The sequence below is a fragment of the Ornithorhynchus anatinus genome, chromosome 5, assembly GCF_004115215.2.
Source record: "Ornithorhynchus anatinus isolate Pmale09 chromosome 5, mOrnAna1.pri.v4, whole genome shotgun sequence".
In the NCBI taxonomy this organism is placed as follows: domain Eukaryota; kingdom Metazoa; phylum Chordata; class Mammalia; order Monotremata; family Ornithorhynchidae; genus Ornithorhynchus; species Ornithorhynchus anatinus.
Window position 1 is genome coordinate 72,605,303 of NC_041732.1, and position 26,379 is coordinate 72,631,681.

The window sequence follows — 26,379 nt, forward strand, 5'->3', positions numbered from 1 at the left end:
GCTGAGAGGAGTGGGTTCGGGGGGGTGTTTTCTTCCGACGGTGCCAACCCCCTCCCCCCCTCCCGTGGACCCCGATGGGGACCCCCCGGAGGAGGGGAGCCAGTGGGGGCTCTTCGGGTGGGGGGGTCGGATCTCCCGAGCCGCCCCACCTCCCCAGGACTGGTCCCCACCTCGGTCCCCGGCGCTAACCGGAGTGATGGGACGTGGTTGCCACGGCAACCAGACTGGACGTCACAATCCGGGCTCGTCTTCCATCCCTCCTTCCCGCGCCCCCCCCCCGCCAGGACCCCCCCTCCCTCTGCCCCCCCCACCCCCCCCAAAAAGGCCTCCCCGTCGGTTGTCCCCACGCCCGGCCGCCGTGGCCGCCTCCCTCCCGGGCTGCGGGAGTCGGGCTGCGGGGTCATCGCGGGGTGGGGGGCTTAGGATCGGGGGGTGGGGGCAGGGGGCCCGGGTCGCCGCCATCTTCTCGCCCAGCCGGCCTCGCCCGCTGCGCCCGGCCGGCCGCGCACGGGTTAAAGCTGGCACCGCGCCCCGCGGGGGGGGCACCCACCTCCCCTCCCCCCCGCGCCGGGCATGCGGGGCCCGCTGGCCACCGACGAGGACCCGCCGCAGCCGCCCGACGAGGAGCAGCAGCAGGAGGACGAGGAGGAGGAGGAGGAGGAGGAGATGGAGAACGAGGAGGACATGTCAGGTGCGGGAGGGTGGGCACCGGGGTGGGCACGGGCGGGAGCGGAGAGGGGCAGGGCGGTCCCGAAACGGGGCACGGGGGTCCTAACGCGGGGCTGGGCGCTGGGGCAGGAGGTGGACTTGGCACCCGGGCTTGGGAGCTGGGCGGCCCGCAGCCGGGAGGACCTGTGCCCAGGGCACGGGCAGACGATGTGGGTGTTCTAGTCCCGTGCCCTTGGGCCAGGGAGCGGGGTCGCAGGTCGGCGGGCAGGAGGGACCCGCCTCAGTGCCAAGTGGCCCATTCGGCTGGGTGGCCTCTGGGCGAATCCACCCCGGGCCCTGCCGGTCTCCTCCCCGGACCCCCCCTCCGCCCTTCCCCTCCCGGGTTTGAATGGGACGGGTTAGCGGATCTCTGCCCTGCGACCCCCCCCCAGCCGGGCAGGCCATCCTCACGGACACTAGACCGGGGCAGGGTCGCGCCTTCCTCCGCCTCCTGCTGATGGAGGGTCGAGTCGGCCTGGGGAGGGGGGAGGCTCCAGGGAATTCTGAGGGGCAGGGGGTGGGAAGGGATGGGGCCCTTCTCGCCCGTCCCCTACCTCTACCCAGCTGGGACACCCTCCAACTCTGCCAGCTTTTCCTGGCCGCTCCCCTATCCCCGCCCTGCATTCCTCGGGTAGGGGTAGAGCGCACCTGGGGCGGGTGGGCGGGGGCATCGGGGCGGGGGCTTGAGGAGGGAAGGACCTTCCAGTGATTCCTGCACCCGTCTCTCGGATCTCCCCCTCGTTGCAGTTTCTCCCTTCACTTGTCTCCCTGAGGGGCCCCGGGTCTCACCTCTCTTCTCCTCCGGGCCTTTTGATGACTTTGGAAGTTGTCAGCTATTCGTTGCCGGCTGCAAAGAAGATCCAACCCCTTTCTCCCGTTCCCTCCAGGCTCCAAAAAAACGCACCTGCTATTCCCCGCAGAAGGAGATTACGTTTCTGCTTAGCCCCTTGACTTCCGAAAAGACCGAAGCACCATAGCGGTCTCTTGACTTTATCATTTGACCCTTTTATCCTCTTGACCCCGAGAAGCAGTGTGGCCTAGTGGATTCGGTAAGGACGTGGGAGTCAGAAGGACCTGGGTCCTAATCCCCGCTCCGTCACTTGTCTGCGATGTGACCTTGGGAAGTAAATCACTTCACTTCTCTATGCCTCAGTTACCTCCTCTGTAAAATGGGAATTAAGATTGTGAAAGCCCCATGTGGACAGGGACCGTGTCCAACCTGATTAGATTGACTAGGAACACAGAGAGAAGGAGAGTAAGAGGCTCACCAAGGACACACAGGAGGTAGGGAGCAGAAGGACCTGTAGTTACGTTGCCCCTCTGCCCTGAGCTTCAAGCCTTCCCTCAGCCCCCTGGCTCGACTCCGCCCCCTTTTCTTTTCTCTTATTAAAACATTCTCCGCCAACAACCCTGACAGTGCCCCCGTCCGTGTCCAGCTGCTCTGGGGGTCCCAGAGTTCTTCCCAGTGCCCCAGAGTCAGATGGAGGACTACTTGTTCCCCCTTGTCGGATCCTTCAGCTGGGCAAAAAGATGCCTCTCCCACCCTTCCATCTCCTCCCCTCTGCCTTTTAGCCTGCCTCCCCATTCCCCCGCCCTTTCTCCACCTCCCCCATCTCGCCCTCTCTCCTGCTTTTCCTCCTCCTCTGGCCTAGCGGTCAGAGTCACTCACCCCCCAAGCTCCCGATAGAGTGAGGAGCCCTGCCAGTGGTGCTGATGGCAGTGGTGGCTGCACCTGGAGAGGACCAGCCCCTCAGGTCAGCCTTCTCCCTTGAAACGACGACGACACCATTTCGAATCAGGAGGCCTTTCCCGGCCCACCCTTCACAACTTCTTGTTCCGGAGAAGGAGCTGGACAGCTGCCTCTTTTCCTCTGGCTTGGCTGCTATGTAGCCCTCTCTCCCAAGGGGTAGAAAGGAGCGTGCATCTCTGTTCAGGGATTTGGAATCACTGGGAGCAGATCAAACTGGCTGCTTGGCTCTCTGACCTTGTTAAGAGGAAGCCCATCTCCTCTGATCTTTGTCAGAGGCACTTTTTCTCCAGAAGCTCTGGAGGCCCGAGTCCTCCCAGGGCTTTGGCCACTGGGATATCTTACCCAAGGGCTCAAACTTTTCTCCTGACACTGTCATTACTTTTCCTTTATTAGCTTCTGAATCCTGGTCTCTCTCACTTCCTGGGAGGGGACCATTCCTTCCTCTTCTGAATCCTGGTCTCTCTCACTTCCTGGGAGGGGACCATTCCTTCCTCTCCATTATTCTGCTCCCTCTTGTACACAATTGACCGCGTCTTTTCCCTGTTAGTATTCTCTTTTCCCTGTTAAAGTCTCCCAGACACTTCCATCAGGTGCCTCCTCTCTCAGCCCTGGCGAGCCCTGTGTGGGGCAGGGGCTGAGTCTGACCTGGTTATCTTATATCTACCCCAGCACTTAATACAGAGCTTGGCACTTAGAAAGCGCTTATAGTACAGTGCTTGGCACTTAGAAAGCGCTTAACAAATAAAAGCCCCCTCTACCTCTCACCCCCAACTCAAATGTGGAGGATTGCCAAGCATTCAGGAGACTTGATGCAACTCACCTCATGAGTAACTCCAGTTCCCCCACCCCCGTTCCCAGTAGAGACTAGTTCCCCCTGTGCCCGATGCTTCCCAAAGGACTGAGGGGAATCTAGAAAAGCTCATTTTTGTGCTTTCTGGTGTGCTGGACTCAGACTGAAGCCCTGACTGAAGCAGGAGACCTCCTCTGAAGGATGCTGGTTGGAGAAATCCTGCAGGGAGAGGGTTAATATCAAGCAGGATTTGGAGGATGGTCCAGGACAGCAGAAAAGACTCCTCTCTGTTCTAGGGAAAGGTTCTCCAGATTGCAGAAACATTCTCTGTGCAGTGGGGTGTCTTTTCTTAATGGTATTTAAGTGCTTACTACGTTCCAGGCACTGTACTAAGTACTGGGGTAGATAGAGGTTAATCAGGTCGGAAACAGTCCTTGTCCCACATAGGGTTCACAGTGTTATCTCCTGCTTTACAGACGAGGGAAATGAGACACAGATGAGTGAAGTGATCTGCCCAAGGTCACACAGAAGATAAGTGGTGGAGTGGGGATTAGAACTCAGATCCTTCCAACTCCCAGGCTCGGACTCTATACATTAGGCCAAACTGCTTCTCTAAACTGAAATAGCTGTTTAGTCCCTATCTCACTATTTCTCAAAAACTTTCACTGATGGGCCATCCACCTTGCATCAAACAGAAATTCCTCATCATCTGCTTTGAGTCACTCAGTTCTTTCTCTTTTTCTCTCTCTCTTTCTCATTGTGGTGCATGGGCCAGGTTGACCCCGAGTCCTCTTTCCTTCAGAGATTTGTATTGTGTAATTCTGAGGTGGGGGGGTGGTTCTGGGAGGCTGTTCTCCCTGTAGTGTTCTCCTCTTCCTCGGGGAGATCTTGTCTGTTAAAGTTTTTTTTTGTTTCGGTATTTAAGTTCTTACTATGTGTTAAACACTGTTCTAAGAGCTAGGGTAGATACAAGGGAATTAAGTTGGACACAATCCCTGTCGGACACAGTCCCCGTCTTGCATGGGGCTCAAGTCTAAGTAGGAGGGAGAACAGGAGAACTGAAGCACAGAGAAGTGAAGTGACTTGCCCAAGGTCACACAGCAGGCAAGTGGTGGAACTGGGATTAGAACCCAGGGTTTGTGACTCTGCTGGCCCATACTTTTTCCACTAGGCCATGCTGTTTCTTATGTTTATAAAAAAGCTGTTCAGTCCATAGCTCCCCATTTCCCAGAAACCTCCAGTGGTTGCCCATCCACCTTGCATCAAACTCCTCACCTCTGGCTTTAAGGCACTCAGCTCTCTTTCTCCTACTTTACCTCACTGACCTATTCTGCACACTCTGCTCCTCTTAAAGCCAGCCAACCTATTCTCTGTAATAACGTTGGCATTTGTTAAGCGCTTACTATGTGCCGCGCACTGTTCTAAGCGCTGGGGTAGATACGAGGGAATCAGGTAGTCCCACGTGGGGCTCACAATCTTAATCCCCATTTTACAGATGAGGTAACTGAGGCACAGAGAAGTTAAGTGACTTGCCCACAGTCACACAGCTGACAGGTGGCAGAGCCGGGATTCGAACCCATGATCTCTGACTCCAAAGCCCGGGCTCTTTCCACTGAGCCATGCTGTACCTCAATCTTGACTATCCTGCCACTGACCCCTTGCCCACATCCTACCGTGGGCCTGGATCTCCCTCCTCTTTAATATTGGATAGTTCATCTTCAAAACTAGAGAAGCAGCGTGGCTCAGTGGAAAGAGCACGGGCTTTGGAGTCAGAGGTCATGGGTTCGAATCCCGGCTCGGCCACTTGTCAGCTGTGTGACTTTGGGCAAGTCACTTAACTTCTCGGTGCCTCAGTTCCCTCATCTGTAAAATGGGGATTAAGACTGTGAACCCCACGTGGGACAATTTGATTCCCCTGTGTCTACCCCAGCGCTTAGAACAGTGCTCGGCACATAGTAAGCGCTTAACAAATACCAACATTATTATTATTATTATTAAAACAGCATGGCCTAATGGATAAAGCACAAGCCAGGGAGTCAGAAAGACCTGGGTTCTAATCCTGGCTTCTCCACTTGTCTGCTGTGTGACCTTGGGCAAGTCCCTTCACTCTGTGCCTCAGTTCCCTCACCTGTAAAATGGGGATTAAGACTGTGAGCCCAGCGTGGATCCGATTAGCTTGTATTCACCCCAGAGTTTACTACGGTGCCTGGCACATAGCAAGTGCTTAATAAATACCATCGAAAAACAAGCAAAAAGGAGCCCTCCTAAAGTCACATTTCTTCCAAGAGACATTCCCTGACTTAGCCCTCATTTTCCCTTTCCGCCCTCCCTCCAAGTTGCCTAGGCACTTGACTGTGTACCCCTTAAGTGCTTTGATATTCACCCCAGCCCCACAGCACCTATACACATATCAATCGTATTTATTGAGCTCTTACTGTGTGCAGAGCACTGTACTAAGCACTTGGGAGAGTACAATATAACAATAAGTACATAATGATGGTATTTGTTAAGTGCTTACTATGTGGCAAGCACTGAGTGCTGATCTTTATACTCTACTATTTCCCCTAGCTGTAATTTATTTTAATGTCTGTCTCCCCCTGCAGAATGTAAGCTCCTTCCGGGCAGAGATTATATCTAACAACTCTATTACATTGTACTTTCCCAAGTGCTTAGTTCAGTGCTCTGCACATAGATAATGCTCAATAAATATCAATGATGGATTGATTACAGTGGAAGCACAGGCATGTTTCCCTGTCCTTAAAGAAGGGAAACAGCACAGTCTAGTGGATGAAGACCCGGCCCGGGAGTCAGAGGACCTGGGTTCTAATCCCAGCTCTGCCTCTTGTCTGCTGTGTGACTTCAGGCAAGTCAGTTAACTTCTCCATGTGTGTTACCTTATCTGTAAAATGGGGATTAAGACTGTGAGCTCCATGTGGGATAGAGACTATGTCCAACCTTGTATTTACCCCAGCGATAGTACAGTGCCTAACGCAGAGTTAAGTGTTTAACAAATACCATTAAAAAAGCAATTTGCTGGAATGATGCCTCTGGGGGAATAAAACAACCCTCAGTCCAGCTGAAGGCTAGCTCTGGACACCAGACTGCCCAGTGTGTTGTAGGACCAAGCAGGGTCATTGCCTTGATTCTCCAAGATTTTGTTCAGTCAGACCCTAGCATCCTGCTGAATCAACTGGGTCATTCTGCTCCTGAGGTCACCACCATGTACCTTGAGGTTTGCCCTGGTGGGTACTAGAGAATACAAGCTCCTTCTGGGCTGGGCACAGGTCTCGTGCTTTCCCAAGTGCATTCCCCTCAGTGCTAAAAAACTATCATTTTTTTTTCCCCAAGGTATTAAGTGCTTACTCTGTTTCAAACACCAATCTAAGCTCTGGGGTAGGTACAAATCAATTAGATCGGACACAGTCGTTTCTGCTTGTACTACTGATCTCTTCCAACCCAGAAATATTTTCCCTCTTTTGCCTAAGGAAAACTGCAGCACATACTTAGAGGGGCTGGTTTTTAAGCATTAGAAGCTGTCATACTTACTTTGAGAAAAAGTCAATAACAGTTACACTAATTACTTGTCAAATTTTTTCTTTAAATCTCAAGTGTTTTGTGTTTTTTTCTTTTGCATTATTCTCTTGCAGAATGACATGCTCGAACAGTGCCTGGGCTTTCCTCTGGGTGGTGAAGAGAACTAGTCTCTTTTGAGGCAGTGTTATATGCTAATTCACCAGAGAAAGACCAAGACTGAAGGTGCCTGGGGGCATAGCTTTCTGAGAGCGGGTGCAATCAGTGGTATTTATTGAATGCTTACTGTGTGCAGAGCACTGTACTAAGTCCTTGGGGGAGTACGATCGGACAGAGTTTGTAGATACATTCCCTGTCCACAGTGAGCTTCATCCCACCCTGCTACCCACAAACACATAATCTCTAGGGCTTTATTGGGTCCATTTTTTGTTTCTCCAGAAATCAATGATCTCTTTCTTCTCCCAAGAACACCACTTCCTTACCCCCAAAGATGAATCCACTCTTGGCCACCTACAGCATTTCTGCACAGATTGGTTTATGCACTGTACTATTTAAGCACATATTCACGGCTCCATCTATTTTCTTGTATCTATATACTATTCTGTGTCTGTCTCCCCAGTTAGATTGTAAGCTTGAGAGCAGGAAACATGGGACTTCTATAACACTCTCCCATCAGAAGTAGCAGTCCTCTATTGGAAAGAGCACAGGCTTGGGAGTCAGAGGACCCGGGTTCTAATCCTGGCTCTGCCACTTGCCTGCTGGAAAACCTTGGGCAAGTCACTTAAATTCTCCTTGCCTCAGTTTTCTCATCTGTAAAATGGGGTTTAAAAACCTGTTCTCCCTACTTCTCAGACTGCGAGCCTGATGAGGGATTGGGCCTGAATCAGATCTCATTATCTCATATATATTAAAGTTCTTGACACCGAGTAAATGCTTAACAAATACCACTGTTATTTTTAGGGGCTTAGTACAGTGTTCTGCAAATATTTAATAAATACTCTTGATTGATTGAAATACAAAATACCGATTCTCTCTCCCACAACAACCCAGATCACACAACTTCACTCCTCTGATACCAGCATTCTCCCGCTGCCTCACTCTCATCTCTCTCATCCTCACCTTCCAGCTCAAGCCCTCCTTCCTCCCTGGAAATCCCCCTCCCTTCAATCCTACAAACCATCACTCTTCCCGCCTTCAAAGTTCTACTAACATTGTATCTCCTCCAGGAAGCCTTCCCCAACTAACCTCTCATCTCCCCATCTTATTTTCCCTCCCTTCTGCATCACCTATGTTCTTGAGTTTGTACACCCTAAGCATTTAGGTAGTCACAACAACTCCATCCCTATAGCACAGATGTAAATTATTTTTATATACTCAGTCATTTCCCCTACCTATAATATAGGTTGATGTTAGTCTCCCCTGCTAGATTGTAAGCTCTTTGAGGGCAGGGATCATGTTATTTCCTTTATAGTCTCCCAAATACTTAGTCCAGTGGTCTGCACACAGAAAATGCTCAATAGTCCTATTTATTGAGCACTTACTGTGCGCACAGCACTGTACTAAGTGCTTGGGAGAGTATAACAGCACAGTGGACACATTCCCTGTCCACAGTAAGCTTCCAGTCTACCATTAATTAATTGATTGATGCAATGATGGATGGATTGATAGGTACAAAACCCCATGTGAACCAGAAGCAAATGGCTCAAGTAAGAAGTCCTGGCTAGCAAGGGATGGGTCCTGAACCTTGGAGAGACCAACCTAGAGTGACAGCCTGGTTTTTTACTGGGGGAATATTATATTTTTATATAGTACTCTCCCAAGTGCTTAGAACAGTGCCCTGCACACAGTAAGCATTCAATAAATACGAATGACTGATTGACAGAGACAGTGATAGGATGGAAAGGGGGAAGGGGTAAAAGTGAGCACATGATATATTTGCTGTCCAGCTCAGGATGGAGGCACTTTTTGCTTTTGGCTGCCTTTCATTAGATCATATTTATTGAGCACTTACTGTGTGCAGAGCACTGTGCTGAGTGCTTGGGAGAGCACAAAATAAGAGTTCCCTGCCTGTAAGAAGTGTACAGTCTAGTTGGGGAGGCAGACATTAAAATAAAGGTTGTAGATATGTACATAAATGCTCACTGTGGGCAGGGAATGTTTATTGTTGTACTCTCCCAACCCCTTAATACAGTGCTCTGCACACAATAAGCGCTCAATAAATATGATTGAATGAATGAAGTGCAGTGGAGTTGCAGTTGAATGAATCAGTGGTATTTATTGAGTGCTTATTGTGTGCAGAGCACTGTACTAAACTCTTGGGCGAGTACAGTATAACAGGTAGACATGTTCCCTGCCCACAGGGAGCTTCCTTTCATTCCCCAGCAGGAGACGATGCTCTATTCAGGGGGCCTTGAGACAGGTCCACCTCCATCTCATTCCCCCAAATGGCCTGGGGGGCTGTTGTCATTCACCTTCCTGCTCTTCCACATGTCAGAAACACAAGTCCTCATCCTTCCTCCGAAACCCTGCACTAGAGATCATATAGTACTAAGGAGATTACATAGTGCAGGGCTCTCCATACAGTAAACACTCAGTAAATACCATCACTTAATTCCCCTCAACTTTCCTGTCTCATCTGAGAAGCAGCGTGGCTCAGTGGAAAGAGCATGGACTTTGGAGTCAGAGGTCATGAGTTCGAATCCCAGCTCTGCCACTTAGCTGTGTGACTGTGGGCAAGTCACTTAACTTCTCTGTGCCTCAGTTACCTCATCTGTAAAATGGGGATTAAGACTGTGAGCCCCACGTGGGACAACCTGATACCCCTGTATCCACCCCAGCACTTAGAACAGTGCTCTGCACATAGTAAGTGCTTAACAAATACCAACATTATTATTATTATCTGACAATGTCACCACTCTCATTGCCCTAGAAGACCTCATCCTCCCCTCCTCACTATCTTTCACCTCTCCCACTTAGGATACTGACAAATTCCGCCAGTTTTCCTCGAATAACATCTTCTGGATTGGCCTCTTCCTCTCCACCCAAACTGCCACCACCCTGGTACAAACTTGTCTTATGATGGCTAGACAGTTGCCTCGGACTCCTCGCGTATCTCCCACCTCCAGCCTCTCTACTGCAATCTAGACTACACTCTGACACTTGGGTCGTCTTCCTGAAACATCCTCGGCCCACAGTTCTCCTCAAAATCCTCCTTTGGCTTCCTATGTCTCTCTGTATCCAATGAAAACTCCTCACAGTTGGTTTTAGGGCTCTCCACCTCTCTGCCCCAACTTTCTTAACTGCTGTCTTTGCCTGCTATTCCCCAACTGGCTCTCTTCATCTCTACCAAGCCAACCTTTTAGTTCTATCACGCTCTTGTCTCTCCCTCCCTTCATCCCCTCACTCACACTGTTCCCCTGTCTTGGAACGCTCTCCCTCCCCAGGTGCAGCAGAAGAAAATTCTCATATTCCCAGCCTTCCTAAAATCCCACCTCCTCCAACAAGCCTTCTATGACTAATTTCCCAGAACTCTGAGCCCATAAGTCAATTCTAGCACTTAAGTACTTATTCTTACCCACCCTCAGCACTCATAGGGGAACAGAATAGCTTAGTAGATAGAGCACAGGACTGGCCGTCAGAAGGACCTACGTTCTAATCTAGGCTCTGCCACTTGTCTGCTGTGTGACCTTGGGCAAGTTATTAACTTCTTTACTGGGCCTCAGTTCCCTAATCGGTAAAATGGGGATTAAGACTGTGAGACCCACATGGGACATGGATGTGTCCAATCTGATTACCTCGTATCTACCCTAGCCCTTAGTTCTGCGCCTGGCACATAGTAAGCACTTAACAAATACCATAAAAAATAGATACGTGATTAATCCAGTTATTTTAGCCACTCTAGTTGTAAATACGTTTGCCTTTTTAGAGTGCAAGGTCCTTGTGGACAGGGGATGTCATTTCCTTGCTTTGAACTTCTCAAGCACTTAGTACGGTGGACTGCATTAAGTGGATGGTTAATAAATACTTAAATACTACATGCTGAACAAATAGCATTACAATACTATATTGTAGGAGAATTATAAGCCCCTTGAGGACAGAGATCATGTCTATCTACTCTAATGTACTCTACTAAGCATTGAGTATAATCAATCAACAACATTTATTAAGTGCTGCTGTGTGCAGAGCACGGTACTAAGTGCTTGGGAGAGTCCAGTACCCCAGAGTTAGAAGACATGTTCCCTTGCCCCACAAGGAGCTTACAGTGCTCTGCACCCAGTAGGTGCTTAATAAATATAATTGAAAAAGAAAGCTTTAGACAAACTCAAGATATTAACAGCTCATGTAGCAAGGAAGTTCTTCCTCGTCTCTAACCTACATATAATAATAATAAAAACAACTGTGGTATTTGTTAAGTGCTTACTATGTGCTAAGCATTGTGCAAAGTGCTGGAGTGGATACAAGCAAATCAGGTTGTTCACAGTCCCTGTTCCACATGGGGCTCACAATCTTAGTCCCCATTTTGCAGATGAGGTAACCAGCACAGAAAAGGTAAGTCACTTGCCCAAGGTCACACAGCAGATACATGGCAGAGCTGGAATTAGAGCCAAACCTTCTCTTTCTGGGATGTTCCCCTTAACTAGAACTGTCTGGGCTGGTCCTGATAATAATAATAATAATAATAATAATGTTGGTATTTGTTAGATGCTTACTATGTGCAGAGCACTGTTCTAAGCGCTGGAGTAGATACAGGGTAATCAGGTTGTCCCACATGGGGCTCACAGTCTTCATCCCCATTTTACAGATGAGGGACCTGAGGCACAGAGAAGTGAAGTGACTTGCCCAAAGTCACACAGCTGACAAGCGGCAGAGCTGGGATTAGAACCCATGACCTCTGAGTCCCCAGCCCGTGCTTTTTCCATTGAGCCACGCTGCTTCTCTAATGGGTGCCTGGGTCTCTGTGTCCTTCTCCACTGAGGATACACTTTCCAACTCGAAGCAGCGTGGCTCACTGGAAAGAGCATGGGCTTTGGAGTCAGAGGTCATGGGTTCGAACCCCGGCTCTGCCACTTGTCAGCTGTGTGACTTTGGGCAAGTCACTTAATTTCTCGGTGCCTCAGTTACCTCATCTGTAAAATGGAGATTAAGACTGTGAGCCCCACGTGGGACAACCTGATTCCCCTGTGTCTACCCCAGTGCTTAGAACAGTGCGCGGCACATAGTAAGTGCTTAACGAATACCAGCATTATTATTATTATTATTATTAACTCTTGTCTTTGGGACTGGGGATTCTGCAGCTGAAATCTCACGATCTTTTACTTTGAGGAAGCTTTTCAAACCCCTTGTGGCCAGGAGCCCTCAGAGCTGGTGGTGCGTCACTAATGGGACAATTGTTTGTGTCTCTAAACAGAGAGCGCGAGTGGGTGTTTTAGCATTGAATGTGATAGGAAAACTGAAAACTGGCTGCAATGATGATGAAATATAGGTGAAGTCTTCCTTTAAGAGCCGAGGGGCTTTCTTCCCACCGAGCGAGCGTGCAGGGAGCCAACCAGAGAAGCCGGATGGGGAATCCCAGCTGAATGGCAACTGTCTCCCTCTCCTCAGTCAGCTCCCACTGGGTTTGTGCTGCTCGGTGCCCTGCAGCAAATGGGGAATGAGGCTGGCAGGGGACAGGAGCCTCTGGTTCAACAGCAACGGGCGGGGGGACCTTGGGGTGGGGGACAGTCAACGGATAGATGGATTGCAGAGCGACACTGACTTGGGTCCAGCTTCCCCTCCCTGTGAATAATTGGGAGTGTTTAGTCTGCCAAAGAGAAGGCTTGGGGAGGGGAGAGAGGGGATTACTGTCCCTCTTCATGTCTCTAAAGGATGAGGCCCAGCTGTGCTGTGTCTTCCAGAAGGCAGTTCAACCCAAGGTTATTTCTGGGCCTTTCTGAAGCCCCCTGGAGGCCCAGGACAAGTAAAGGAGGCTTAGCACCTTGTCCTTGTACAGCTGTTCCTCCTCCAAACTCATATCCTTTCACCTGCAAAGGGAGGGCAGCGAATTCCTCCTCCCTCCCTCTCCCTCCCCCTTCCTTTTCTTCCCTCCTCCTTTCCTCTCACTCCTGTTCCCTCCTCCTTTCCTCTCACTCCTGTTCCCTCCTCCTCCTCCTCCTTCTCCCTCCTCCTCCTCTTCCATCCTCCTCCCTCTTCTCCCTCTCCTCCCTTCCCCCCTTCCCCCTCTTTCTCTCTCTCTCCCCCTACTCTCTCCCTCCCTCTTCCTCTCTCTCCATCCATTTCTCTCTCCTTCCCTTTCCTCTCCCTCCCTCTTCCTTTCTCCCCATCCCTCTCTTTCTCTCTTCCTATCCCCCTTTCTCTCCCACTCTTCCTCTTTCCCCATCTCCCTCTTTTTTCCTCTCCCTCCCACTCTCTCTCCCCATCTCTCTCTCCCTCTCTCCCCATTTGTCTCTTTCTCTCTCTCCCTCCCCTTCTTCTCTTTCCTCATGTCTCCCTCTCTCCCTGTCATCACAGTGAGTAGTATTTATTCAGTATCTACTGTATTTGAAGCACTCTATTAAGCTCTTGGAGGCCTTATTTTAATAATTTCTCTCCCATCCCAGTTCAACCTCTACCTAGCTACCACCCCAGCACTCTACACCAACTGTGCATTTATGAACTCACAACCACCTGAAGGACTTTTCAACAAAACCTATTACTTAAGTGCTCATTTAAATACCCATTATTTTTCTTTCAACCTATATTTTACTTTACTGTTGATCTCCCTTGCTAGATTGTAAGCTGCTTGAATACTGGGATCATGTTAACTAGCCCAATTGCACTCTCCCAAGTGCTTAGTTCAATGTTCTGCAGTGAGTGCCCAATAAAGGGAGGCGGGTTAGATTTCCTGTGAGCTGCGGTGGAAGTTGCCTGTTGGGGAGGGCTGAGATTGGTACGACAGCCCTGTAGTTCTGGGACTGGGCCCCTAGGTCACCATTCTCATTGCCATCATCAATGACAACACTGATCAACTGCCTACTGATCACAGAGAATGATCGTAGTCACCCGGGGGTCAGCAAAAGGAACAGTTGATCCGAAGCAGCGGGGCCTAGTGGATAGAGCAGAGAAATGGGAGTCAGAAGGACCTGGGTTCTAATTCCATTCCACCTTTTGTCTACTGCATGACATTGGGCAAGTCACTTCATTTCTCTGTGCCTCAGTTACCTCATCTGTCAACTGGAGATTAAGACTAGAAGCCCCATGTGGGACAGGGACTGTGCCCAAACTGATTAGTTTGTATCTACCCCAGCATAAGAACAGTGCTCGACACATAGTAAGCACTTAAAAAATACCATCATTCTTACCCTCGAGGAGTTCCGGCCCATGGCATTCCTTTGCCCTTCTCCACCTCCCTCAACCCATTGTCAGTGGGGCCACGGAGCCGCTCCAGGGCAGCTGGACCGGGAGCCGGAGGATGGGACAATGAGCCATTCTGGATTCCTGGTCAGGAAAAGCTGCGGCTGGAAGGGCCTCGGGGAGATGGGAGCATGGCTGCTCTGAGGAACCTGACGGGATCAGAGATGAAAGAACAAAGTGCGAACAGAACATGTAGAACTAGAAAGAGAGTCCTGGCTCTTTCGAGTTCTTTTTATGAGGCTCCAGAGGCCACGGAATCTCCCTGCTTGGTGCAGTTTCTGTGGTTTTGGCTGTGAGCAGTGTTCTCGTCAGCCTGACTGAGCCTCCCAGGGGTCCAGAGCCCAAACCTGCCTTTCTGCCCTCCCTCCCTTCCTGATCATTGCCCTCCAGCCTCCCTCCCAGAATCCAGTCCACCCCTGGGGTTGGGTGAGCAGCTCCTGCAGTTCTGCCAAAGAGATGTTCGGATTAGCTAGCCTCTCCAACCTCTAGCACAGGCAGCCCCTGGCTCCCCATGTTTTGAGGGATCGCGCCTTTAGGATATATCTAAAAAGACAGTGTTTCAGCTTTTCAACAACCCTTCTTGTGGCACTAGGTCTGGTGGTGCGGGTCAAAGAGAGAGGGGCATGGGAGCTGTGGGAAAATGGGGGAAATGATTGTAAAAGCTGCTGTTGGGCTGGGCGGGGCAGTTTGAAGATGGTGCGGAGCTAAAGAGGGGAGTCAACAGGTAGGTAGGTTGACCCAGGTAAGGTCAACACATTCGTTTTACTTCCGATGAAGTAAAAGTCATCTACCCTGTCACGGAACATCTCTAGCTCCATGCATATACACCAACGTAGCTGATTTAGTCACCTACAGTTGATTACCAAGTATACAATTTGGGGTATTTTGGGTAAAGTAAGGACATATGACCTTGGTTCAGAGACCCAGCCCCCATTTATGTTCTTCTGAGAAAATTGGTTCTGACTTTAAACATCAGGAACCAATTTTTTTATTTTTGAGGGGCAGGGAATGTGTTATATTGTTGTGTTGTACTTTACCAAGCACTTAGTACAGTGCTCTGCACAAAGTAAACGCTCAATAAATACGATTGACTGGCTGACCGTTAAGCGCTTACTACGTGTCAAGCACCATTCCAAGCACTGTGGTAGATACGAGTTAATCAGATTGGACAGTCCCTTTCCCACTTGATTGATTCATTCAATCCTATTTATTGAGCACTTACTCTGTGCAGAGCACTGTACTAAGCGCTTGGAATATACAATTTGGCAAGGGTCTGAGATCAGGTGGGACAGGGAACGTGTCCAACCCGATTTTCTTGTATCTATGCCACTGCTTAGTACAGTGCCTGGCACAGAGTAAGTGCTTAAAAAGTACCATTAAAAACAAAACACTATACTTTCACAGACTGAAATTTACATATGCCTTTCTTTGATTCCCCCAGGACGAATGAGCCTATTTTATACCATCCCTTATTCTGATTCTGGGTGATTTGGTGAGGCAGGTGACCTTCCTTATTCTTCAAGACCCCCAGAATGATAGATTCCCTCAACATCTGTTCCAGGACAAAGTGACTGCCTTTCAGGCAGATTTCCAGGACTCTAAGTGCCATTTCTCCGGCTCTCCTCTGTAATCTGTCCTTGAGATGAAACCAGGGGTTTACCATTACTGAGGGACTCCCCCTCTTTTTTTAATGGTATTTTAATTACTTACTGTGTGCCAGACAGTGAACTAAGTGCTGAGATAGATTCAATCCAGTCAGTTTCGGTGCAGTCGCTGGTCTACTTTCCCCTGTGTCTACCCCAGCGCTTAGAACAGTGCTCTGCACATAGTAAGCCCTTAACAAATACCAACATTATTATTATTACTTGGTCCTCACAGTTTAAATCCCCATTTTACAGATGAGGAAACTGAGGCCCAGAGAATAACTATGGTATTTGTAAAGCACTTATTTTGTGCCAAGCACTGTTCTAGTGACTTGCCCAAGGTCACACAGCAGACAGATGGTGGAGCTGGGATTTGAACTCAGGTTCTTCAGACTTCTAGGCCCATGATGATTCCACTCGGCCATGCTGCTTCTCCCAGGTAATGTCCTGGAAAGAGGGCTATTTGAGGGTGCTGTCAGTCTTTTCTTCTAGGTGCTCATGAATCCCAGTTGTTCCAACATTTCTTCTAGTAGCAGTAGTAATGGTATTTATAAAGTGGTTAAGGTGTGCAGAGAAAATGCATAGGTGGTAATTAGACAGGGTCCCTGCCCCTCAGGGGGCTTACAATCTAAAACTTCAAGTGGGGATAAAGGATTGGAGACAGACCCAAAAGAAGTGTTGAAACATTAAAGCAGAAGGACCTGGGATTTAATTCCACCTCCTCCCCTTGTCTGCTGTGTGACCTTGGGCAAATCACTTAACTTCTATGGGCCTCAGTTACTTAATCTGTAAAATGGGGATTAAGGCTGTGAGCCTCTTAATAATAATGTTGGTATTTGTTAAGCGCTTACTATGTGCCGAGCACTGTTCTAAGCGCTGGGGTAGACATAGGGGCAGCAGGTTGTCCCACGTGGGGCTCACAGTCTTAATCCCCATTTTACAGATGAGGGAACTGAGGCCCAGAGAAGTTAAGTGACTTGCCCACAGTCACACAGCCGACAAGTGGCAGAGCTGGGATTCGAACTCATGAGCCCTGACTCCAAAGCCCGTGCTCTTTCCACTGAGCCACGCTGCTTCTTCCACTGAGCCACTCTTGTGGGACATGGATTGTGTCCAACCTGATGATCTTTTCTCTAGACTGTAAACTCATTGTGCTCAGGGAATGTATCTAGCAACTCTGCTTTATTGTTATATTGTACTCTTCCAAGCACTTAGTACAGTGCTCTGCACACGTTAAGAGCTTAATAGATGATTGATATAAATTGACTGATATACCCATCACTTGGTACAATGCCTGGTACAGAGTAAGCGCTTAATAAATGCTATAAAAAAACCACACGAACCCACAAGACAAATAGGTAAAATAGGCTTAAAGTCTCGGCAGGGATGGAGGAGTCTGAGGGCATGAGGGAGTGAGCCAGGACCAGGGACTGTCGCTGGTGGGGGGGAAGGTGGCGGTTGTTACCTATCAATTCATGGGAAGTAGCAAAAGGAGTTTTCTCTCTGGGCGGCAGGGCGGGCGCTGGGGTGCGGTGGGAGAGAGGGTTGGATGCCTTCCTTCCTAGAGGAACTTAGTGGTTACTGAGGGCAGGCCAGGGGGCTGAGACTCTCCCCTGGAGTTCTACAGAGCAGACGAGAGACCATAGCTCCTTCCCTTTGAGTGCTCCCGTCCTACCAGACTAAACCCTGGGCTTCGCAGGTTGTGGCTGAATCTGCTCCAGGAGCTGGCTGCTTCGTCCTGCTCCCGTTACGGATAGATATAGTCTGCTTCCCCCATTAGTAGCATGGCCTGGTGGCAAGAGCACAGGCTTGGGAGTCAGAAGACGTGGGTTCTAATACCGACTCTGCCACTGTCTGCTGTGTGACTTTGGGCAAGTCACTTAACGTTTCTGTCCCTCAGTTACCTCATCTGTAAAATGGGGACTAAAACTGCAAGTCTCACGTGGGTCAACCTGATTATCTTGTATTTACCCCGGTGCTTAGGACAGTGCTTGGTGCAGCGTGGCACAGTGGAAAGAGCACGGGCTTTGGAGTCAGGGCTCATGAGTTCGAATCCCAGCTCTGCCACTTGTCAGCTGTGTGGCTGTGGGCAAGTCACTTAACTTCTCTGTGCCTCAGTTCCCTCATCTGTAAAATGGAGATTAAGACTGTGAGCCCCACGTGGGACAACCTGATTCCCCTGGGTTTACCCCAGCGCTTAGAACAGTGCTCTGCACATAGTAAGCGCTTAACAAATACCAACATTATTATTATTATTAGCGAGTGCTTAACAAATACCTAATTATTAATTATTATTATTATTCTTGAGGACATGGTGCTTCCAGATTTTCTGTCTCTATTGTACTCTTCCAAATGCTTAGTGCAATACTTACTTAGCAATCAGTTAGCCATTGATTGAGCTCTTCTCCCCTCTGCCCTCTCCAGGAAGAAGCTAGAGTCTTCTTCTGATGAAGAGGAGGAGGAGGAGGAGGGGGCTGGGTCTCTGCTGGGGAGGAATGCTGGGGTTCCAGGACTGGAAAAACCCTCAATGGTTTCTTCTTCCATTACTATCTCTCCCTTTACCCACACACCACGGAGGGGTTCGGGCACCCAGAGACAAGCAGCTGGAGCCAGACCAGGGAGTTTGACTGGTCAGGCAGGCTTGGGGCAGGTGAGCTGGGGCAGCCGGGCTGGGGTAGGTGGGTTGGGGCAGGCTGGCGGCCCGGTCTCTGGACCTGGGGTTGGCCAGGGTGAACGGGAGATCTCTGGGCCCCATCCAGAATGGCAAGGACCCTTGATCCCTGTGTTGGGCACAGAACAGTCTGAGATCAGGTGAGACGGGGACTGTGTCCAACCCGATTTGCTTATATCTACCCCACTGCTTAGTACAGTGCCAGGCACATGGTAAGTGTAACGATGCCACAGTTATCATTTTTATTACTATTATAATAATAATAACAATCCAGGGAACACATACAGGTGTGAGGAAGGGCTGGACTAGCAAGGAAAGATGTTAAAGAGTGAATCTGTCCGTCCTTCCCATGCCTCCCTGTTACATACATCCCTGAGAACATCCCTGTTCTTCTATTTTTTAATTTTTTCTCCTTTGGTTTGTCCTCTTTCCCCTCTTTCCATCTTCCTGTATCCCTCACCTTTCCCCATCTCTCCCTCCTCTTTTCCTTTTCTCCCTGCCTCTCAAACACTCCCCTTCCTCTCCTCCCCCACCTTTCTTTCCCCACATCTCATTGCAGTCAATCATTCAATCAACTTCATTTATTGAGCACTTACTGTGTGCAGAGTACTGTACTGAGCACTTGGGAGAGTACAATATAACAGATCCCCTCCCTCTCCATCCTTTCTCTCTCCCTCTGTGCTCTTCTCTCTCTGCTCTTCTCTCCCCATTCCCAGAATGGCCTGGGAGTCAGAGGTCCTGAGTTCTAATCCTGGCTCTGCCATTTGTCTCCTGTGTGACTTTGGTCAAGTCACTTCACTTTTCTGTGTCTAAATTTCCTCATCTGTTCTACTTCAACTGGGAGTCCCATGTGGGACACTCTGTCCAACCTGATTAGCTTACAGTAATAATAAATTAATTATCGTATTTGTTAAGCGCTTACTATGTGCAAAGCACTGTTCTAAGCGCTGGGGTTGATACAAGATAATCAGGTTGTCCCACATAGGACTCACAGTCTTAATCCCCATTTTACAGATGAGGTAACTGAGGCACAGAGAAGATAACTGACTTGCCCAAAGTCACACAGCTGATAAGTGGCAGAGCCGGATTAGAACCCATGACCTCTGACTCCCAAGCCCGTACTCTTTCCACTAAGCCACGCTACTTGGCACAAAGTAAGGACTTAACAAACAGAACTTTTTAAAAAAAATGCTATTTGTTAAGCACTTACTATGTGCCAGGTACTGTACTAAGTGCTGGGGTAGATACAAGCTAATCAGGTTGGACTCAGTCCATGTCCCACATGGGGCTCACAGTCTTTATCCCCATTTTACAGATGAGGTAACTGAGGCATAGAGAAGTTAAATGACTTGCCCAAGGTCACACAACAGACAAGAGGTGGAGCTGGTTCTTGCCCAAGTCACGCAACAGACAAGTGACGGAGCTGGTTCTTCTGACTCCCAGGTCCATGCTCTATCCAGTAGGCTGCATTTCTTCCCTTATAGTTATAATCTCAGTTCTGCTGCTTGTCTGCTGTGTGCTCTTGGGCAAGTCACTTAACTTCTCGGTGCCTCAGTTTCCTTATCTAAAAATGAGGATTAAATACCTATTCTCAGCATGGCTCAGTGGAAAGAGCCCAGGCTTGGGAGTCAGAGGTCATGGGATCGAATCCCGATTCTGCCACTTGTCAGCTGTATGACTGTGGGCAAGTCACTTAACTTCTCTGTGCCTCAGTTACCTCATCTGTAAAATGGGGATTAACTGTGAGCCTCACGTGGGACAACCTGATTACCCTGTATCTTCCCCAGCACTTAGAACAGTGCTCTGCACATAGCGCTTAACAAATACAGAGAAGCGGCGTGGCTCAGTGGAAAGAGCCCGGGCTTGGGAGTCAGAGGTCATGGGTTCTAATCCCTGCTCCGCCACTTGTCAGCTGTGTGACTTTGGGTAAGTCACTTAACTTCTCTGGGCCTAAGTTACCTCATCTGTAAAATGGGGATGAAGACTGTGAGCCCCATGAGGGACAACCTGATCACCTTGTATCCCCCCAGCGCTTAGAACAGTGCTTTGCACATAGTAAGTGCTAAACAAATACCAACATTATTATTCTCCTTCCTACTTATTCTGCGAGCCCCATGTGAGACAGGGACTATCTGACAGGATTATATTATCTATCCCAGCATTTAGTACAGCGCCTGGTACATAGTAAGTGCTTAACAAATGCAACCATTATTCTTATTAATATAATTGTTATTCTAATAAAATAAATATATAATCTCTTCTTCCCCTCTCTCCCATTTCTTCCCATCCCCTTTCTCTCCCTGTGTTCCTCCCCATCTAATCTCCATCTCCCTCCCCTCCCCATGTCTTACTTGCCTCTTCTCTTTCTCCCCCCGACCTCCTTCACTTCTCATCTCCTCCACTTCCCCATCTTTCCTTCTCCTATAACTTCTCCCCTCCCTCTCCATCCCCACTGTCCCCACCCTTTTTCTTTCTCTCCCCACTCCTCCTCCTCCCTCCCCCATATCCATTTCACTCCCTCTGATCGAATCCATTTCAGCGGGCCCTACTTGGGAATGTAAAAAGGTAGACGATAAGAAGCCTAATGCATCCTAATTATAGCGCCGCTGGGATCGATAATGGCAGCAGCAAGCATGGCCTGGGGCTGCAGTTCTGGCTGTGCCAGGAGCTGCCCCCACCCCCTGCCAATGCTCCCTTCCCAAGGGCTGGGTTGCCCAAATGCCCACGCTGGAGGGGAAGACGGGGCAAGGCAGCCCGTCCTGCCCGGTGCGGCTGTGGTGGGGTCTGGGGGCGGCAGCCTCTCGACCCTACCTCTCTCCAAGCCCAGTGGGGGCCTTGGGGGAGAAATGACCCCTTTGGGCCTGGTGGGTCGGGGTCTGGGTTGATCTCCCTGCCATTCCATGGAGAGAAGTGGGATGTTTGCCCCAAATTGCTTTCCGGGAAGCCCCCGGCGTTGTCCCCCTGTGATCCTTGGCCTTGGGTGGAGGAGCAGGCTGCTGTGGCCAGGCCCGGGTCCCCAGGTGGCCCCAGAAAACCGCGTGGGGGCCGGGACGAGTGGGTGGACCCTCGGGTGAGTCTAAGGGGAGTGGCGGAGGGGGACAGGTTGGGGTCTCCCTCTGGACCGGTCAGGTCACGGACAGATTCCAGCTCATTGGGCTTGGCTTCTCGCCGGAGCGGTTCCACCCCAATCTAGTGACCCCTTTAACGTGGCGGAGGTAGGAGGAGGAGGAAGCCTGGCAGAGAGGCCCAGACAACTAGTTGGGAGGGCATCCTGGAGGAGGCCAGGGGCTTCGAGGATCCACTTCACTGGAGGTAGAGAAATGGACAGGTTTGGGGTGTGGGGCTTTGAGTCCCTGAATCCTGCAGGGGCAGACCCCGACTGGGGGAGGGGGAGAGAGGCCACTCTGCTGAGTCACGCAAGCCCCACTGAGGGCTCAGCTCTTCCCAGCCCATGCACGTTGACCCCAGCCCCTCTTCCTACAACCTCTTCCCAAAGGCCCACCCCCCAACCTTCGGCCCCAGCAGCCTTCCCGGAAAAAAGGCAGCGTAGCCGTTGACCTCTGAGCAGAGGAGCTTGGCCTCCTCGGACCAGGATTGCATCAGCCTGAGAGCAACTTACATAACCGGGAAGGGAGTCGCTTCGCAGAACCCCTTCACTGCAGCAGCTGGTGCGGGGGGAACCGGGGGAGGAGGAGAAGGAGAAGGAGAAGGCATTTGCCCATCCGTCCATCCCCAGGGCATGCACTCAGACCTGATCACAGGAACCCGGCCGAGTTGCCGATCCTGCCTTTATGGTGACACTTGCCCGGGGTTGGGTGGCTCCACCAGCACTGACACCTACCTGGGATTAGAGGGTTCCACCAGTGCCAGCACTTAACTCGAGGTCTGGGGGTGCCATAAGCTCCCTGGCTGGGTTTGGCAGGCAAGCCACTCAATGGGGCTGTTGTTCTCCTAAAGAATCATAATAATAATAATAATGTTGGTCTTTGTTAAGCGCTTACTATGTGCCGAGCACTGTTGTAAGTGCTGGGGTAGATACAGGGTAATCAGATTGTCCCACGTGAGGCTCACAGTTAATCCCCATTTTACAGATGAGGGAACTGAGGCACAGAGAAGTTAAGTGACTCACCCACAGTCACACAGCTGACAAGTGGCAGAGCTGGGATTTGAACCCATGACCTCTGACTCCCAAGCCCGGGCTTTTTCCACTGAGCCACGCTGCCCTGGAGGGTTCATCTTTCTCCTCCTGAATCTGCTGCTTGTGCACCAAGAGGGAGTCGGTGTGTCCTGGTTCTGGGAATCAGGAGACTCAGGGTCTATTCCTGACTCCACCACTGGCCTGCTCTGTGATCTTGGGAAAGTCACTTAACCACTCTGGGCTGTGATTTCTTTTTCTGTAAAATGGGGATTCAATACCTGTTCTCCCTCCTCCTTATATTGTGAGCCCCATATGTGTCAGGGACTGTGACCAGTTGATTCTCTTGTATATACCCCAGGGCTCACCAGAGTGTGTAGCACAGAGTAAGTGCTTTATAAGTGCCAAAATCACACATTGGGCTAAGGCAACTGGAGCCTCTGGCCTCATTACAGGCCTGACTTGAGTGGGCAAGATAATAATATTGTTGGTATTTGTTAAGCGCTTACTATGTGCAGAGCGCTATTCTAAGCACTGGGGTAGATACAGGGTCATCAGGTTGTCCCACGTGAAGCTCACAGTTAATCCCCATTTTACAGATGAGGTAACTGAGAAGTTAAATAACTTGGCCACAGTCACACAGCTGACAAGTGGCAGAGCCGGGATTTGAACCCATGACCTCTGACTCCCAAGCCCGGGCTCTTTCCACTGAGCCATGCCGCTTCTCTTAATAATTATTATGGTATTTGTTAAATACTTACTGTTTGCCAGGCACCATTCTAAGCGCTGGGGTAGATGCAAGGTAATAGGGTTGGACACAGGCCCTGTCCCACTTAGGGCTCACAGTTTAATCCCCATTTTACATATGGGGTAACTGAGGCACAGAGAAGTGAAGTGACTCGCCCAAAGTCACACAGCTGACAAGTGGCGGAGTCTGGATTAGAACCCACGACCTCTGACTTCCAAGCCAGTGCTCTTTCCACTGAGCCAAAATGGTGGTGGTGGGAGGGTGTCATTCTGTGGATTCCTAGGTTGGGAGAAGGTTTGGCATTTCCAAATTGAGTGGTCAGGGAGGCAGGTGAGGTCTTCTGGTCACGATTGCAGCATCTCTGCCCTCCGTGGGGATGGGAACAGAGCCAACGGACCCTGTAGTGGGATCTTCTCAGAGAGGTGGCTCCTGGCAGGTGATTTTCCCTACTCCCTGTAGTCCATTTGGGGAAGGGTCTCCGATTGGCTCTGGGTGGACTTGCTGGGTTTTCCTGCCTCAGATGCGTAAAGAACCCGCTCTGCAGGGAGGTGGTGGTCAGGGACCGTGGTTGTGGAACGGCTAGGTCTGTGACTTAGTTATGACCTTGGGCAAATCCCATAGGCTTTTGTTGGAAAGTGGGAAGAATCCCTCTTGTCCTGGGAGATCTAGGAGATGGAAGAAGAGCCCCGATCTGGGAGAAATTTGACAAGGGCTATGTTCATTAGGGGGTTGTTATGCCTCTGGAATGGCTAAGGCAGGGAATTTCTAGAGCCTGAAGATGGTTCAAGGGCAAGGAGAGGAGGAGGGAGCAGGGAGGGGAATGGGAGAGGAGAAGGGAGTAGGGAGGGGAGTAGGAGAGAAGTAAGGGGAATGGCTTATGGGGGATGATATGAAGGAACAAAGGTCAGGCGTTGGTGGGCTAGCTGATTAAATGAGCCCCCGTCACCCAAACCCTGGTTGTCCACATTGGGGCTAGTTGGTTTCATAACTAAAAAATCTGGATAACTGGATAGAATCGGGCATTTACCCAGGAGCCTGCTACCTGTTCAGGCTGGTCCTCTGGGCTGGCAATTTTTTGACCCTGTCCTGGAAGTTCAGCCCACTGGGCCCCACAAGAGTTTGGGGGAAGACACTAGAAGTGGGGTAGGAGGGCAGAGGAGGAGGGGAAGAAGGTGGGGAATTGTGTAGAGGGAGCAGGGCCTTGGGACAGGCTGGGGTGGGCCCTCGTGTAAAGGGCCAGGAGATCTGGGCCCCGCTGCTCCCCCTGGGGTTCTGGGTCTGGCTGGGCTGGCCACTCAGGTGACACCTTCTCCTTTCCTCTTGTCTCCAGAAGAAGAGGACGGGGGCCTTGAAGGCCTGGAGGAATTCTACCCTGAGGAGCTGATGAGCTTGCCCAGGAAGAAGAAATCCAAAAAGCTCAAGGAGAACAAGGCATCCAAAGTGAGGCGAAGGAAGAAAGAGGTGCGGGGGACTCTGTCCCGGGCGGGGCTGGGCAGACAGTGGGGCTGGGGTCCTGGGCCTCCCTTGGACAGAGGGAGGGCTGGGGTTGCTGTGTCTCTCTATAAGCCTCCTTCCTAATGTCCCCAACTCTGGCCTGCCACTCATATAGGTGCAGGAGATGGGGACTGCAGCATAAGTAGGAATCTGAGAGGGAGGGGCAGGGCGGACCCTACCTGGGGCTCCTACAGGGGCACCCACTGTAGTCCACAGGGGCCCCCGGCCCATCCACGGCCCCATCCCCCAAACCCGGCGGTGTGAGTTTTCACATCACTCTGGGGATGCCCAGACCTCTGCCCTGCCAAGTCACCTGCCCGGCTGGCACTCTCTGGGCTGGGAGCATCCCCTGAGGGTTGGGCTGTGGGGCTGGGTGGGGGTCGTGGGAAGGGAAGGTCCCAGTGATCCAGAGGGTCTGGAAGTGTTCTCATCCCCGGCTGCAGCCTCTGCCACTCTTAAGTTTCTGCCAGGGTGAGAAAGCTGCGCCAGAGGATGGCCTTTGCTGTTCTGGAACCCCAGGCGGCGGGGTGGAGGGCTGTTGCTGAATGACAGGTGACAGGAGGCTGGAGTTGGCTGTGTAGATGGGAGGCCCAGAACTGGGGGTGGCCATATGACCACAGATGACCTGGGCTGTGGTTGACTGCATGGTTAGGTGACCCAGACTGGAGTTGACCGTGTGGATGGGTGACCCAGGTTGGGATTGGCCACATCGATGGGTAACCCGGGGCAGGAGTTGACTGTGTGGATGGATGACCTGGGGCTGGGGTTGACTATGTGGATGGGTGACCCAGGGTTAGGGTTGGTCACATACACAGGTGCCCTGGGGCTGGGGGTGATCCAGGCTGGGGTTGACCATGTGGATGGGTGACGTGGTTCTGCTTTTGACTGTGTGGTTGGGTGATCCGGGGCTAATGGCCAATCGGATGTATTACCTAAGGCTGGGATTGGCTGTGTGGGTGGGTGACCCAAAGCTGGGATTTGCTGTGTGGTTGAGTGATCTGGGGTCTTCTGGAGTCAGGTGGAGGAACCCTGTCTCCTGGGACTCTTGCAGGACTGACCCCCTCGACCCCTCAACTCCCTTTCATGGAGGCATGGCTTTGATGCTGTGGTGTGGAAAACTAGGGGTACTGGGGGCACAGAAAAGAGAAGGGGCAAAGATGGTCCAGCCCGGCACCCACCCCACGTGGCCCTCATTCAGGTGGACCACCCCCTCTCCTTGGAGGTGGACTCAACACTCCCGCAGCCCACCAGCCCACCTAGGGGAGGGGATAGAAATGTATCTGATTCCCATAATCCGCTGGGAGCCGGGAGCCAAGAATTTGTCTGCCTTCCTGGATCTGTTAGCCGGCCCCTAGAAGCCCGTCTGTGGAGCACCAGTTGGTGGGTTGAAATGCTCCTTCCTGCGGCTCCCATTCGGGGCTCAGGGGGATGCAGGAGAGGAAAGCGGTGGGTGAGGGGGAGCGGGAAGGAGGGGGCCAAGGGCAGGCAAGAAGGCACCGTGGGCCAGCCCCCAGAGCCAA

At 50.9% G+C, this 26,379-nt stretch overlaps 1 protein-coding gene across 5 annotated transcripts in view; it reads left to right on the forward strand.

Annotated features, from left to right (window-relative positions):
• The first annotated feature begins 457 nt into the window (after positions 1–457).
• The window catches only part of CHD5 (chromodomain helicase DNA binding protein 5), a 101,197-nt gene continuing 75,275 nt past the window's right edge, over positions 458–26,379 (forward strand). Inside the window, exons 1-2 of one of the 5 annotated variants that reach the window (XM_029066244.2) lie at positions 458–691; positions 24,696–24,826. In XM_029066244.2, the coding sequence (XP_028922077.1) occupies positions 574–691; positions 24,696–24,826 (249 nt within the window). In that variant the 5' untranslated portion in view covers positions 458–573. Of the gene's footprint in view, positions 692–6,925; positions 7,005–24,695; positions 24,827–26,379 lie in introns of those variants that run through there. The other 4 variants (XM_039912088.1, XM_029066243.2, XM_039912087.1 and 1 more) reach the window with 4 other exon arrangements.